The sequence below is a fragment of the Lagopus leucura genome, unplaced genomic scaffold (genome assembly GCF_019238085.1).
Source record: "Lagopus leucura isolate 7727_CA_CO unplaced genomic scaffold, USGS_WTPT01 Super-Scaffold_100157, whole genome shotgun sequence".
Classification (NCBI taxonomy): domain Eukaryota; kingdom Metazoa; phylum Chordata; class Aves; order Galliformes; family Phasianidae; genus Lagopus; species Lagopus leucura.
In genome coordinates this window covers 42068519-42085479 of record NW_024962334.1, presented here as the reverse complement: position 1 = coordinate 42085479, position 16961 = coordinate 42068519, and the positions used below count along the sequence as shown (strand labels likewise).

General features: G+C 47.5%; 1 protein-coding gene across 1 annotated transcript in view; it reads right to left on the bottom strand.

Moving 5' to 3' along the window:
* The window catches only part of LOC122189779 (receptor-type tyrosine-protein phosphatase N2-like), a 104967-nt gene extending 98522 nt beyond the window's left edge, over positions 1 to 6445 (bottom strand). The window contains exons 1-3 of the mRNA XM_042889155.1: positions 6100 to 6445; positions 5841 to 6033; positions 3694 to 4174 (exon numbers count right to left, since the gene is read on the bottom strand). Coding sequence (XP_042745089.1) covers positions 3694 to 4174; positions 5841 to 6033; positions 6100 to 6445 — 1020 coding nt within the window. The remainder of the gene's footprint in view (positions 1 to 3693; positions 4175 to 5840; positions 6034 to 6099) is intronic.
* Positions 6446 to 16961: the final 10516 nt, after the last annotated feature.

Genomic DNA, 16961 nt, shown 5'->3' with positions numbered 1-16961 from the left:
TGGTGAAAGGAATCAAAGAGGCTCTGCTGAAAATTCCTAAAACGCTTCTGCCCTAATCTTCTGGAGCAGAGAAGGGGCTCGCAGAATACTAAACTTGCTTTTCAAAGGAGATCAAAGCAACACGAGCAACAACTGCAAACATGAACGGAGGTGTGCGCATGGGCACGGGGAAGGCAGAGAGCCTCTCTTCAGCCGCCCACGAAGGCTCCCGCTGACTTATCTACCCGTTACACATGCGGTTTGAAAGGACAGGAGACGTGTTTAAAAGGTACACACAAACGCTCCGCCTTTGGACGGGCTGTGTTTCATGCACACGCAGCGTTTTACGAGATACACTGCTGCCATTAATTCTGAAAAGCTCCTTACCCACAGTCTAATTAAAGCAGCCTATAATTTCGTATTTGTTTAGCGATTCAAAGATAAATGAAGTTGTGGCTGTGTATCTCCCCTTCCCGGTGTCACCCTGCAGTCAGGGTTAGTCTCACAGAGCGTATTTAACACTTTGGCAGCCAGATGCTTGCTTAGGAAATCCCCCCAGAACAGATTCACAGCTCAGCCACTTCCAGCAGATATTTTATTTGCCTGCTTCAACCTGCCCGTGCCCCCTATGCCTGCTTCTCCTCCAGAGCCCCCCGTGTGAGCTGCGCTTGCACAGCAATGCTGATGTGCGGTCCCAGCAGCACTGAGGTTGGCTCCCAACTCTGGCACTCAGCACTGAGGAGCCCCAGCAGCCAACCTGCTGTTTCCCTGACAATACAATTTGTGTTTCCTCCCTCCCAATCTGCTATTCCGCTGCGTAAACTGGAACCGAAAATAAATAAATAAAAATCATGGAAAAGAAAACAGCTGTGGGAAAAAACTCTGCTAAGTTCACAGGGTGAGGAAGGAATGAGTAAAACCCCAAGTGAACTCTCCTGGCTGAACTGGGTTAGGATGAAAAATGCTGCTGCTAAATCTTGAAAATTTAGGTCAGCCTTGTTTATGTGAAGATATAAAGCACTGACATTTGGAGAAGCATGTGAACTAACGCAGTATTTCAGCGTTCCTTCTGAATCAGTGGGCCACGAGGCCCTTTCATACCGACCAATTTCCCCTCCTTCAAATTAAAAAAAATAAATCTGAATTGTCACTTTGGCTGCAACCAGCAACACACTGAAGCATCGTGTTTTAAAGTCTAGTGGCCGCAGCTGCTGAAATATTTTGTATTTTTAAAACAGACTGAGTTAACCAAGTAGATACTTGGGAAGCATTTAACCGATGTAGAAGAGAACAAAGTAGGTACAATTTCCAAAGCTATCTGCTTTTTTTTCATCCCTGTGTGAATACGGGTTGCATTATAGCCCTATGAATACCAGAGAAGATGAGGAAAAGGATAATTGCTGCTTTTCTGAGACCTAATTGATGTTATCCGAAACACGCATCACACCAGATACCCGTTCCCTTTAACACAGCTCAACATATGGTGATTCTGACAATGCAAACAGGGCTCGGTCCTATTTCTCCTCAAATCCACGTGAATGGTTTATTATACACAAAATGAGGCCCAGTGATTCATGTTGCTAAAACGCTACTTAGCAGCAGCGAAACTGCTCAAGTATTTTGCCTGCCTATACTTGGGCCTCCTACGGCGGCCACTGAGACCAATGGCAAAATTCCCATCTCCTTCCATGGGAGGGGAGCCAAGCCCTTAGAAACCTTTGTATTTAAGGAAAAACAGTTTTCCTCCCACTCACGACTACAGTTCTCCTGAAAAACCAATGGAAATGCTGAAGAAGTCAGGTGGTTCGGATTGGGCCCAAAGGTCAAGAACAAAGAATATGAAGGCAGTTCTGCTATTGAAAAACTGAGCAGCATCCTCAAAGCACTGCCTGGCTTCTTCGCCTGCTTGTTTGTTTGTTTACTGTTATTATTTTGAACAGAAAATGACACTTCTAGATCTGACTAGGGAGATATTAAAACATATATAAATCCTGGAAGAAGAAATGAAGCGCACATTTCATTTAGTGTCTGGATTACAGCTTCTTATTAAACAAACCAGAGCTCATTATAAAATCAATATCAACTTAACCACTCTGCTCCCAAGAGAAACGGCAAAAAAGGTCACTCCAAGAAATTCAAACAATTTTCCTGCTGGAAGGGCACGATTTTAATTACAGATACTATTAATTAGAGCTGTCACTAAGAAGATTGTCCTGTTAATTATCACAAATTCAGTTTCAAGTGTGATTTTGGAACCTGGAGGGCTTCCTTAAAAAAAAATAAAATAAAATAAAGGATTTGTGTATTCATGTTTAATGAAAAAAAAGGAAAAAAGAGACTACCTATCCCTTCTGTGATTGTGGATTGAATAAATCAACAGTAAGTTCCCTATTGATAACCAACAAAAATGTTTACAACCGAGATCTCTTTGGCCAACTAAACTCAAGAGGACAAGTTGCTGGTTGGGCCACACATTGTCCTGGAGGACACCCCATTCTTCCACAGGCAAAACAATAAAGGACTGGAAATGCTTTTGCTCTCGCTTTCTCTTGCTTTAGAATTCATTACATTTAAAGACCTAAAGGAGATCTGAGGATTTTCTCTTTACAGAAAGCATTCCATTTAAACTGAAAAGCAAAACTGTTCCTGAAGATACCAATCACAACAGAAACATCTGCATTTATCACTCATTACTACCATCTCTCTGCGCCCAGCCTGGGGAGAGGCACTGCACAATCTCCTTTCCAACGCAGAAGCGGTACAGACAGACCCAAACTTCCCGAGTTTACTCCTGCACGACTCCCAGCTACCAGTCTGAAGCCTCAGAATACAGAAAGGCCATCACGCCTGATGCTGAGCAGAGCAAGAAGGTAAAACAGAACTTGACAGAGAAAGGCCACAAGGAGGATCCTATCGATGCGCAGCACACACGGGTACTACAACAATATTTACACATTCTCGACTTCTCTCTCCCAGCCACACTCCAAATATTTTGGGCTAGAAAACAAGAGCTGCGTGGTGTGCGACCAAAATATGTGCACTGCCATCACCAAGAACACCCCCAAGAGATCAGCCCCGTGAGCTAAAACAAACTCCAGCAAGATGCAGCCTCTCTCCACCCAGCTCTTGAAACTGAAAGAGAAACTCCAATGTTTTGTGATGCGTTCCAGCAAATCTCAGCGCGGCACTCCCGCCTTCCTGGCCACACATCTGCCACCATTGTTCTCCGCCAAACAGCCCCCATTCGCCTCCCCATCTATCAGCATTACATTTCATTTTATCTGAATAATGGCAGAAGGTGGCAACAGATCGGGTCAAAGGCTCTTTTCATATCAGACTCTGAAGAAGTCGATTACTCAGAATGAGAGACATCTTCAGATAACCGTGCGAACCATCCCTCAGAAACGCTAAAGATTTTTCGTTATTAATAGCGGCAGGGGTGACAGATTATGGATATTAATGTTATTTTTCAGAGAATTTCAACAGCGAGGGGCTTTCTTTTCCTTCTTTGAATGTTTCTAATTGGACACAAATTTACAGCCACGAGGACTGCCCGGCAGTAAGGAGCTGCTCCTGGGAATATTCACAGATGGGAGGGGGGGAAGCACTGAAAACAAACGAGCCCAACGAGTGTCTCCTGGCTGAACGGGGCTGGGGAGGAGAAGAAGGAGGAGGAGGAGGAGGAGGGGGAGGAAGAGGAAGGCCGGCACTTACCTGATAAGCAGCGGTAGCATCGGATCCGGCGTCAGCCCCCAGGGCCGAGAGCTTCTCCTTGAGCCGGTGGTGGGCGCGGTGCCGTAGGCAGTAGACGACCCCCGATGCTGCCAGGACCCCGGCGATGCAAGCGAGGGAGAGGAGGGTGAGGAGGAGAAATTTGGCCGACTCTGCCTCTTCCCCGCGCTGCGGGAGCGGCGGGACGTGGCTTTTCTGCAGGGGAGGAGAGAGAGGCAGCGCCTGAGTGCGCGGAGCGGAGCGGTGCGGGGGCCCCGTCGGGGGAAGCCCCCGGCAGAAACGACTCGCAGCGGGGCCGGAGCTCAACGGCGGGCAGGGACAGCGCCGCGACCCACCCGCTCCGTCCCGTCCCGTCCCGTCCCCTCCCGTCCCTTCCCCGGCCGTGCCCTCCCCTCCCGGCTTTCCGCTCCCGAAAGGCGGAGGCGGGCGCTGGGTGCGCGCACCGCCGGGTCCCCCCTCCTTCCTCAACCACACAGAACAACGAGGGAAAATCCGTTTGTTCTTTTTTTTTTTTTTTTTTCTCCTTAGAGTGAAAAATAAAACACGAAACAACAGGGAAAAAAAAAAAAAAAAGAAGTAGGTGGCAGTTCTTCCTTTTGTCTGTTACAGAAGAAAAAGGATTATATATAAATATAAAAAGAGCCGGATAGGTCCAAACTCCTCCAGATGACTATTATTTTTGCAGCAATAGGAGAGAATCCTTCTCGTGCATTTCACTTGTCTCCATGTGCTAAAAAGTTGTACAATAATTTCCCCTCATTAACTTCATTATAAGCTATATTAGCAACAATTAAAAACGCAACATGAAAATGAAAAGACCAGGCGCGCAAATTGCAGCAGGACTCATTTGGCCCGCGTTCCCCCTTTCACAATTACCAGGGAAATGAATTGAAAAGCACGCCCCTGCCTCAGCCCTGGTTGCTACAAGATGAGAACAATTAGCAAACTCCTTTCCACCACCTAATTTCGCGTGGTAACAAAATGGATTTTTCCCCATGAATGCCTAGCCGGCCTATTCATTATCTCTCCTCTATTAGTAATTTTCTGCTCCGTATTCAGCTAGCCAGCTCTTAATTTCCTCCTGTCTTGCAGTGTACACAGTGGCTCTTATGTCAGGCCCGGTCCATTTTTATCTTGTAATCATAAAGGCCACCAAAGCAATTATCGCTGGTCTTGACTGTAAAAGCTTGTCATTAATTAGCCTCCTTGCCTTCAGTACTGCGGATTAGCCGGGGCTGAGGCTGAGTTAATGGAAATGCGGCTTCAAGGAGCCTCCCGGATTTTCTCGCCTGGATGCTGGGAGCGAAGGATGCTCGGCCGGCTCTGGGAAGCCCCGGGGGCGGGCGCGGACCCCACTCGGCCCGGCCCGGTTCAGCCCGGCTCGGCTCGCACCGCCCCCCGGCCCCTCCTCCCAATCCCACCAGCCACCAGGGGGACGGGGCCGCTCCCCCCCCCCTCCACAGGGGGCTCCAGGGGCGCCTCCCCTCGCCCCCACCCCGGGCCACCTGCCCCGGCCGCCGTGGGCTTGCAAACCGAGCAGGGAGGGGCAAACCCGACGGCATCACCCGGGGGCCCGGGGATACGCGGGGCTGCCGCGCTCTGCCATTAGCATTTTAGTGAAAGGGACGCCGTCCCCTCGGGGCCAAGGGTCGCGATCTGCATCTCAATAGGCGGCCCCCGCTAAAGGGCCGCCGCCCCCTCCCCGACGGCTGCGCCCCGGGACGTTAATCCGCCTCTCCGCTCCGCTCGACCCCCCGATAGCAAGGCACAGAGGAGCCCCTCCGACCCGGTTCGGGCCCCCCGCGGTGCCCGAGGCCACCCCGCCCCCCCAAGCCTCCCCCAAGCCCCGAGGGCGCGTCCCCGCCGCGCAGCCCCGGCTCCCCCACCGCACTGCTCACGGATCTCCCCTTTCTCCGCTTTTAGCACCGCGGTTTTAAAACGCTTTTCCCTTCGCCTTTCGCCGTGTGAAAGAGCCGCGCAAACGCCAGGGGGAAAGGGCTGTGCGAGGGAAACAATGAAAATGACGGGAGCAAAGTGCTGTCAAGCGCCCTGAGTAAACACGGGGGAGAGAAGGAGCGTGCTTTCCCCTCGACTCCCGTAGTTATAGTGACGGGAGTGCCGCTTCCAACTTCTCGCAGCGCCGGGATCGAGGGGCGGCCGTGCCCGGAATAAAGCGGCGTGGGCCGAGATCCGCTTCTCGTAACGGAAAACGCGAGGAAACAGTCGGGTTTGGGGCTGTGGGGTGGGGGTTGAGGGTTAGGGTGCCTTGTTGGCACCACGTCGGGAAACGTTTTTCATGGGGAGCCCACGGAGCCGCCGTCCCTGGTGCAGGGCATCAGACGGCCAAGAGCTTGCAAAAAAAATCCAAAGCAAAATAAAACACACAACCTTCCAAGGGAAGGCGCCAGGAATGACCAGGGAAGAGGAGTTGGGGAAGCGGCAGCCGCACCTCCGCCCCATCAATCACATCGGGGGCAGTCAGCCCCTCTCCCTGCCGCCGTCGGGGCGCGGAGCTTCCCCGTCTCCCCTCTCTGCCACCAGAGTCGGTGAGGAGGAGCAGCCCGGGGGTCGGGAGCCGCGTCCGGCTGGGCGGCCCCGCGTACACCTCCGCCGTCGGGGAGCGCAGGGCTGGGGCAGCAGTGAGGCCCGGCCCCGGGATGCGTCCCGACAGGAGAACCTTTGCTTCCCGGTGCTTCCAGAGCAGCACCGCAGCCCCGCTGCCCTTCCAGCGCATCAACCGTCAAACGATCAGCGAGGTCGTTCCAAGCTCCCTCCTTCCGTCCCTCCCTCTCCCTCCCAGCCAGGAGCTGAGATTTCCCCTCGCCCAAACCTCTCATTCTTCTTTCCCCGCAATAAGGCCCCAGCCTGAAACGGAGCCCAGGGTTAATTAGAGGCGTCCTGTCAGACTTGACTCGAAATTGAAAGAAAAATGTTTAAATATTTATGAATTTGACATTTACAGTCGGATGTCTTTTAAGGCAGAACACCTCTCCCTGTGCTCGCTCAGGCTGCCACGGTGCTCGCCCGGGGTGGAAGGGGAACAATAGCTGTTGCATAACAAGAAAAACAAATCACCTTTCTTTCCCCTAAGGCTCAACAAATAAATACACCACATAAATTACACATAATTAAATATTAAACTCAGCTACATGTAACTATGCATTTTTTAAACTTTATAGAGCTGAATATATTGACATCCCCCTGAATGATTTCCTTTTCGGAAACACATGTACTGCGAGTCCCAATGAAGGCAAAACCACTGATCCTAAACAGACAGCTTAGAAAATAACTCAAAACACTCAGGCTATGGTCTTTGCTTGCTTTGCAATGGCCCAATCCACGATAAATACTAGATGACAAAGCTTCGCCCATCCCAGAGCATCACACCTACCAACCACTTTCACTCTTCCATTCTATGACTCTACACTCACCAGCGCTCACTGGAGCTACACCGCTTCCATAAGGGTTGTGCTGTTGTTGTCACGATTATTTTAAGAGGGAAAAAAATGCACGGGATCTGATCTCACATTGGCTTTCCCAGTCCCTTGGCAGAGCACATCTACACTCAGCCCAAAGTGAAGCAGTCAATAGTGCAGCGTAACGCCGGAGTCACAAATCACCGCTCGAATCAAAGCGCTGCGTCCCGTTCCATGGTGTCATCCCATGATTCAGCACAAACAAATCCCAGGCAAGTGGCAGTAAATATTTAATGGAGGATTTCATGTAAATAAGTTCTCACACCTACGATGGAAGAAGGGTAGAGGAAAGCCTTTGTGACAGCGGAGAGGGCTCTGTGCAGGGCTGTGAGTGCTCACCTTCCAGATGCCCCAGCAGAATTAACTCCATTATTCCTCCTAGGACACAGGACCTGATTCTGCTCCTGGTTGAAGCAGAACTCTCACAGAAGTTGAGGTTTGATTCCACTTTATCAGTGTAAGGAGGTATTTCTGACAACGCTCAGCTGCTGCACCCAGCCTTCCCTCCACGATGTAAAGGCAAAACCACTGTGATTCATTTAGGAATAACCTCACACTGCATTTTTTTTGCAGCTTGTGAATGTCTTGATTATTACATTGCTATCAGGCAGATTGGTTTCTAAGCAATAATAATAATTTAGAAAGCAGATTTCTTCATAAACATGGGCAAAAGGAGCTACTTGAGAATATGATTTGTTTCAAAATATCAGAATGCTAAAAAACTCGAGAGGTGCTATTTTTAATTTGGAATTCACTATAGAATCTAATAAATGAAAGAAGTGAGGCGGAAATAATCATGTATTAATTCTGTGCATTACAAAATCTTTTCAGAAGCTATTATCAGAGCAAGAGGCATTGTGGTTTGGATTCAGGGTGGGAGAAATCCTTTGTGCAACTGAAAGCTATTGTTCCTCTGTGCAGATGAAATTGTACTTGCAAATCTGCCATTCAAGGAGCAAAAGAGTGCCTGGGCAGAAGAAAAGAATTCTACAAGAAAATCGTTCCTCTTAGAAATGAACTTCAGGAAAATAAGTTCTAGCTCACCAGCTTCTCTTGTTTTTCTAAAAGGACCCTTTGCTAATAGGCTCGGTGCTAGAAGGGAACGTGTGTTATTTCCTTGATAGAGGAAGCATGAAGAAAGGGACGGGTAGGGGTCTGTGTGCGTGCATCTACAATATGTACTCTTCTACATAGATATATATGTATTTGCTTGTTTAAATAAATCTAAACTTAAATCCACTTCTAACAGATTCTTGCTGCAGGGTGATTGGGGATAGAGGGAGAGATGCTCTATGCTCTTTAAGTTTGATAGGTCACCAGAAACCCAGAGGCGCACTCGGCATCAGGACAAACCTGGCTACCTCACTCTGTCCCTAGGAAACCCACAGACACAAAAGGTTTTCCTTTGTGAAATAAGAAAGCAAAACAAAGGGAAAGCAGAAGTTCCCTCGGTTTGGTGCCTGCCCCCTCCTCACCCAGGCAGGTCCATGGGCCACAGGGCCTTGGGATGCTCACAGCATGAGTTTCGGTTCAGTGCCACGCTGCCAGGCTGCACAGCCCAGGCTACTTGTTGGTGCTTTAAGGGGATATTTGAAGAGTGAGGAAGAGGTGTCTGGGGCTGCTCTCAGCCTCCCTCCTTGCACCCTCCTGCCCGGCTCGCCTGGTGCTTTCAGCAGATGTCAGTTCATCACCTGAAATGAGGTCAACGTAATGCTTTCACTTGAGAGGGTGAAATCGGAGGGGAAGGTGCTTTTGGCTTCTTGTAGGGGTCGGGAAGATTAGACAAATCGACGGGCACAATGGGCAGATGGATTTCTGGGAACTGCAGCTTATTCAAATCACTGAGAAAGGTCACTGCGAGAGCCACAGATCTATTCATCGGTGGGGGCACAATGATCTTTCCACAACCTTCAACACCACAAAGCACTCTCGAGCGTCTCTATACCTTTTAGTAGGATTAATGCCGCCAACAATGACTGAATACAATCAAGAATTCAGTGAGTTCAAAGATCCCTTGATCAATGGTAGATATTTTCCTCCTAAAGGCAAACAGAAGTGAAGTTTCTGGTTAGAGTTACGAGAAGCGACTATAGGCATTGTCCTGAGTCCCACTACATGGTGATGCTGAGATGCCCAGAGGTCTGAGAACCCCGAAGAAGTCTGTGGTGTAAGGTTGCAAAAGAGGAAACGTATCGTAAACTTCAAGATTTTCTCGAGGCTCTTAGTATTAGTTAAAGCACGGCATGAAAGCCTACAGCATCAGCTGAGCTGTGCTGACGGACACACGGACAGGAAACGGGACAGCCACATCCACGCCTAAAAAGGAGGAAGGCAAAGCCGGAGGTGCGGAGAGGAGACGCCGGGGTGAAGAAACTTCCATTCCCAGCTCGGAGGAGCGACGCGGGAGAAAGCAGCAGAACGCGAGCACCGGGACGCCCACTTCCTCCTTAGCTTGGGCTTTGTCAGCCAGAGCGAAACGGATAAGCAGAGGGACAGAGCAGGTCCAAGCCACGAAACCTAGCCAAGAGGTCGGCTAGCGACAGCTGAGCTCGGTCAAATATCTCCGGCAAGGAGCAACGCGAACCGCTGCGCCAGCGCCGACTTAACGCCGATGCCGAAGGCACATCGCACAGACACGAGCTAAAAGCGCCCTCCGAGCGGCTCTCGGAGCGCAGCCGGAGCCCCGCAGCGGAGCGGCCGCCCCGTCCCATCGCCGGGCCCCGCCGGCCGCCGCCGCTCCCCCCGCGCTCCTCCCGTGCTCCGACGGGGCGGGCACGCAGCGGCCCCGCTCGCCCCCCGCCGCCATCCCCTCTCCCGGCGCGGCTCCCACCGCCCGCGGACCCCGCGCCGCGCTCCCCCCGCTCCGCCTTTACCTGCTGCCATGGCGCTGCCGCCGGCGGGCCGCCACCGGCTCCTCCCTCGGAGGGCTCGGCGCACCTCGGCGGGCTCCGGCCGTCCTCCTCCGCTGCCCCGACTTCCCCCTCTCCTCCCCTCCTCCTCCGCGCAGACAAAGGCGGCGGAGGCGGCCGCGAGCGCCCCGCGCAGCTCCGAGCGCTCCGGGCGCAGCGGGCGGCCCGGGGCGGCCCCGCGGGGCGCGGGCGCGGGCGGAGGATGCCGGCGCGCCCCGACGCTGCCCTCCTTATATCGGGCCGCTCGCAGCCCCTGCCGGCTGCCGCACATGGCCCATCCACCGGTTGCTATAGCGATGCCTCCCCTCCACATGTTGCTGGCAGCAATTGGCTAAGGAGGTCTGGGCTGTTCAGAAACCCTTCGCCGGTGTGAGGCGATGAATGGACACCGCCTGTGTCACTCATTTGGAAAAGCTGTTCGGGGTTTCTGTTGTGGATGTGGGATTTTTTTCTTTTTTTTTTTTTCTTTTTCTTTTTTTTTTTTTTTTTTAACGTGTCCCCCCCTCCCGTCATTTTTTGGTGCCACTCTCGCAAGATGGAAGCGGTGGGGGCAGAACAATGACGGAGGAGCCAGAAAATAAAAAAATAAAAATAAATCATCAAATCAGGACATCACAGTAAACCTAAAGAGCATGAGAGCATTTGCATGACAATACCGCAAAGAACCTCACAACGTCTCTTCCTCAACGGACTTTCCTACGTTAAAAAATAAAAAATAAAAACAGCCTAAGGCTGAGCACAGAAGGTCCAAACTTTTCCCCACCCGCCCCCGTTCCCAACACCGCACGAAGCGGGAAGGGCGCGGGGCGCTGCGGGGCCTCTCCAGGACATCTCGGCCCGAACCCACAGAACGAAGCGGCCCCTGCAGGTGACAGGTCCCACGAAGCCCCCTCCCGCTTCCCCATTGTTTCCACTTGCCACGACAGCTGGAGTTGGCAGGCAGGGACTGGGGAGGGCTCCTCTTCCCTTTCCCTGACCGCCTCCCCGGGGCAAAACCCGCCTGAGTCAGGAGAGCCCCAAATCCCCGGGCTCAAGGATGCTGCCGTCTCGCAGCCCCGGGAGCCGTCGGGGGCCCGACCCGCTGTGGCCGCTGCGGGCTGTGCCTTCCCGGCAGGGCTTGGGCTCTTCACAGCCTTCCCTGTGACACTGCAGCAACCCTGGGGGAGGCTTTCCCTTTCCTCTTCCCTTTCCTTCGTTCCCCGTTTTCCTTTTTCCCTTTCTATTTCTTTATTCTTTTTTTTTTTTTTTTTTTTTTTTTTTTTTTAAAAATCATTTTTCACAAGGCTCCTTATCCCTGAGCCGCCCTCCACAGGGCCTGCCCAGGGACCCAAGGAAGGGCCAGGGCAGCCCATGACCCCAAAGCATTGCTCCTGCCCCAGCATGACCCCAGTGAAGCCTACAGTGAAGTGCCAACAGCGTTGTTCTACTACCTCTAGAAAGAAGAGAGCTGTCACATCACACCCCCACCCAATTGCCATTCCCATCTCAGGTTTAGGAGGATGTTGCTGACGTTGACAGAACACAAGTTCTGACCATAACATTTCTGGGGGAGAACAGGTGCTCCTCACGTTCCTCCCCAGCTCCTACCCACAGAAACCCCTTCAGCATCCACCAATATTCAACCAGCTCCATTTTTGGTGCATGGCCTCAGCGATTGCTCTATTGCTGGCACTCCTTCCACCAGCCTCCCACCCCTGCAGCACACACAGTTTGCTTACTAACATGTATTACTCAGGTTGGAAGATAAATGAACCCGCCAGGAGATCTCATTAGGACACGTGTGTTTGCATATTGATCCTCCCAATGAAGTGTCTCAAACGGATACCTACTTCCATTCCCTTTGGTGTTTATATTTCTCATTTACAAATATTGTAATTATCATTTGCTGGGCAAATGTTACATCTTCCTAGGGCTGCTGGGAGGCAAATTGGTGGAGCAGGGTCACTGACCAAAAGGGCCAAGAGACAGCATCATACTACTTCAAATACACTTTCTTTTTTTTGTTACACAACAGTGACATTTTGAGGAATTTAGAGTGAAATTTGAAATACTTTTCATTTCTTACATCATTTTCATGACTGTTAACACTTGCTAAATACAACACTTGAAAAGACTTCAGCGTCAAACCGCAGAGGAGGCATTATTTTAACAGATTAGTTAATGTTCTGTTCACTGAATGCAAGATGTGCTGCCAGCTGAAATAAATGATGTTAAATAGTTTACTGGTTTAAAACTTGTAAAACGTTTTTGAGGCCCTCATGGTACTGCTGCTCACAGCCCTCATTTGAGAGTCAGCAAACCAGTGCTTGGTAAAACTCATTTTCACTTGAATAACTTACATTTAGGCCACCTAAACACTTTTTTTTTTCCCCATATGATTTAATACATTCATAAATAAGAAAACAACACAAAACCAATCAGTGGCATTTCAATGGAGGATTTCTAGAAAGTTTTGTGCCTTTTTCCTGGAAAATAATTGTATGTAAAAATGACTTTGAAGCATTTCCTCTATTTTCAGCACATGTAAAATATTGGGATTTGGAAGGTTCATGGGAACATTCACTCAAAATAAAGAGCTGCGTTTGAACTACGCCTATGCAGAAAGATCCTACTGTGGATCTTACAAGTGAAATGAAAGTGATTCGGGAACGTAATTCCAGTTTGCACAGCCTGACAGGCAGCAATGCTCCATGTTTGCCTGGATTCCCCCTAAAAATCTCTTCTTGCCCAGATACCAAGAAATGCTCTGACCTTCTGCCCTTGGTTTCTGACTGGTGCCATGCTGGAAATCTGCCTGCAGTGTTTTAAGTTCAGTGACTCCTACAAATGCCTACACAACGTACAGCACAACTTAGATTTTCAGTCTTTTAAGGGGCGTAAAATTAAGATAAAAGCCATTTAATCTCATCTATTGCTTTGTTGCCACCTTGTCAAAAAATTTTACCTAATCTACTCTGGAGCCTGGCTAATTATACCAACCCAAGAATGCTGCACAGAATTTCCCATAGATTTGCTGCACGTGTGTCTTAACATCAGAGTTAAATTTCCTTCAGACCTCTGAAAAAGAAGAACTCTTTTCCAAATACTCACTTTCTGAACATGGAACACGAACATGGAAGAATGTTAACTTCTGAGCTTCACTAAATTGTCTGTCTTATCTCTTTGTGTTCATCTCTGAAGATCAACACCAGCCACTTCCCACTTCCAAGCAAATTCTAGAGCTCTCAACTTTATTAAGAAAATGATTTCATTCTGGCTAAGATTTGAGTCTAATTAACACCTTGCATTTTTAAACCGATCAACTAAATTTGAGCTGCATACTATTCTTCAGAGACAGCTTAAAATATTAATTAAGAGTGCATTTTCCATTTAATTACATTAACACCATTTCAATAAATAAAATAGCTTTATGCTTCATCAAATCAAACAAACTTGAATGCAGATTTTCCTATTGATTGTTTCTCTGCTCTCATTGGTCCCTATGACTGTCTATTTTGAAATGGGAAAGAGATGCAGGAGGTTTGGAGGTTCCCAGCAGTGAAATGAGGTACAGCTCTCCAGGAAGGTGAGATCAGCCCTCCAGGAGGTTGATACGATCTGTCCAAAGCATTTGTAAAGGTCCATCATTTGTAAAGATGACCAGGGATTTAAAAAATGGATACATATATGGGCATTTGTAAACAAGCTAAGGTTTCCTTTTATTACACTTTTCCAAATAAATGAAAACAAATACATCAGATCCCATCGTACTCTTGTCTGAGATGCTTAGCTATGCACAAAGTGTCACCAAATGGGTAGATGAGCTGAGTTTAGTATTCAATCTAATTACAGCAGGCGTGGTTTAGATGTGCAGGTGAACCTCTTGCTAGAGATAAATGATAGGACGAGATGGAGGCAGTCTTGTTAGGAGCTATGTAAAAAAAATAGTGTCATTCTCCCTGATTCAGTAATAATTCTACCCTTCAAATACTTGAGTGGCAGCTGAAGGAAAATTAAATATTGGAGAAAAAGTTTCAGAATACCCAGGAAGCGGCAGCAGGTGTTTGGGAACATGTCCCTTATCTGTTGCAGAGCACTCTGAGCCCCTTTGCCACTCAGGGCCTGATCCTGTCAACCCCAACCTGAGAAATTATTTATAAATCAACAGAACTAATGGGAATAACAACTGGAACACAACAGTAAATGTTTTCATGTTATGTTTTTCATGTTTTCTATGTTATGCTTTGCATAAAACAATATTTCATAAAAATGCATGCAATACTGAAACCTTAATTGCGTTGAGATTAGGTTTACATCCAGAGAATATAAAAATATTAATTTAAGTTTTAGCATCAAGCGCTGTTATTATGAAAGCCTGATTAAGAAGCCCCTATAAAAGTGCCAACTCAAAACCTGTTTAGTGGTAAAACACGATGAGAAATGTGGGATTCTCTACCAGGATCTTGTTGTAACCAAATGTGGCAGTCACTGCAATGCTGAACTTGTTTTACACATCAGCACAGTGCACGCCAAGAATTCAGAGAGCTGTTAGGTATCAGTTTTCTCTACTGTAACATAAGCAGATTAGTTTTGTTAGAGTGTTATTTTAATACTGTAGTGAAAAGGTTATTTATTCCCTCTTTCCTGAGAGGAAAACAAACTAGTGCTGTTTACATGTGAAAAAGAATTTTTGGAACAGTAGCCAGTGTTGCAAATCCATATGAGATCTGAAATCAAGATGCTTTTTTTCTGTATTTGACGCAAGTATTGCTCTATCTTATCTTCTAAGCCTCAGGACAAGCACAGATTACATTAGAAATCCGTTGTTCATTATACTGATGGTATATCACCTCCAACCTACATGAACCTGACTTTAGAACGTATTTTAGTTTTAAACTGTTTGAATTATAAATTGCAAATAACTACAATTTCTAAATAAAGTCCTAAAGTAGACGGGTTTCAAAATTCTTACATGCTTCGTACACTTCTGTTGAGTTTCTTCTTCCATGGACATTCTGACTACAGAAAAAAGCTGTCTTTGTGGAAAACACAGCAATGCCTCCTAGAAAACATATTCAGGTGGCTTTTTAGTTGGTATAGGATGTTATTTTAACAACTGTCAGAGTACCATTAGACCAAATCAATGCTCCACTAGGTATCCACTCTATTTAAGATTTCTGGCTGGTGTTTCTTTGGGGTCCCTGATCAGGGTCTTCTGCTTTCAGATGTGACACAGATAGAAATGCTGGAAGTCACACTGGTCCTGGAGCTGTGTTTAAATGGTGATTTGTCAAAGCTGCCAGAAACCTGATAAAATCTATTAATAATTTCACTACATCTAACAATGATCCCCTCTCTCCAGTTCTATATTTTAGAAGGCAATTTTTCTAGTATTTTTTTCTCTTTTCTCCTCTTAGTGAAGTAAATGAGAAAATGCTTTCTGATTTCAATTGGTGTGTAGGCAGGCCCTTGGTCAGTACAATACACAGGTGTGTGCTACACGCTGTTTTTAACGTAACCAGGTTCCTAAAAGTTCAAAAACCTGACAAAAAAGAGAAAGATCCTGAGCCATGTAGGAAGAGGGAGCCTGGATAACTTTCAGAAAAACCCTTTTCCTCTCTGACTCATACAAGCATTGAAGAGCATTGACAAATTTTTGCCTTTTCTGGCTATAGAAATGGACAAATGACTACATCAGTTAATGTAACAAGCTATGAAACCTAGATTATTAATCACGTGTTGCAGCATGCTAAAATAAGTATATCACAAAATCATTTTTAAAATATGCACATTAAATGTTTGCCTTCAGATTACACAGGGAGTCATAAAGATGGTTAACAAAGTACTTATCCTATGGTTTGCATTTTGCATGTAATGAGGCATGCATGTAGACATTCATTAGATTTTTTCAATTAATTTCAAAACAAAGCTCTACAGATCTAAAATTCTACAAAGAGTAGTAATAAAGAGCAGAGTTGCAGCTTTGCTAACAGGTGTGCGTCCATCACCCTAAACACAGGTGTGCTCACCAGGCTTTCATCTGCACTTGATCACTTAGTGTTTGAAGTGATCATCACTGAAGACTCACTGTTTTAAATGGAAGACTTGTACAACCAAAGTATGGCTTGGGTTGGAAGAGACCGTTAAGATCATTCATTTCCAACCCTCCTGCTGTAGACAGGGCTGCCATCCACTAGATCACAGCTGCCCAGGGCCCCATCCAACCCGGATGGAAGAAGAGCAACACTGCTGATTTACACAAACAGGAGCTTTCACCCTTAAGCACTGGTTTTAAAGGGAGAACTGAGGGTTATATCCACACACTCACCACTGGATTCCCATAACTTCATCAGAATTTTCAGAAGGGCAAAGAACACAGGATCTCTGTAAGAGCTTGATGAGACAGACACTGACAATGCAAAGCTAATTGCAGTGGGAACATTAAAGCTACTAAAAAAGATCTTCTGTTTATCACTTTCCTGTACAATATCTGCCCTAATAGATAAGGCATATGTATACAACAATAATTGTGGGAATTAAAGGCTGAACATGAACTTACTTTTTAAGCTTAATATTTAAAAATTGGATCAGCTGTAGTCCTCCTATTTACTACTAGAAGGCTGTATGACAGGAATATAATAAATGTTCTCATTTATGCACTTGCTGTCTGCTTGTAGCTGGGTGGTTGATGGAACTCCAGCTGACTTCAGTGGGAACTCCATGCACGGGGTGATGGATTTCTCAGGCTTTTGAAAAGAAAAGATCTTGCCTCTTCCTAGCTACCCATTCTATACATGGTATCTTTGTTCAAAAAGCTTTCCAACAAATCTCAAAGATTCCTCTTGAATCAATATCAAATTCTCAATTGCCAATAATACTAATGATA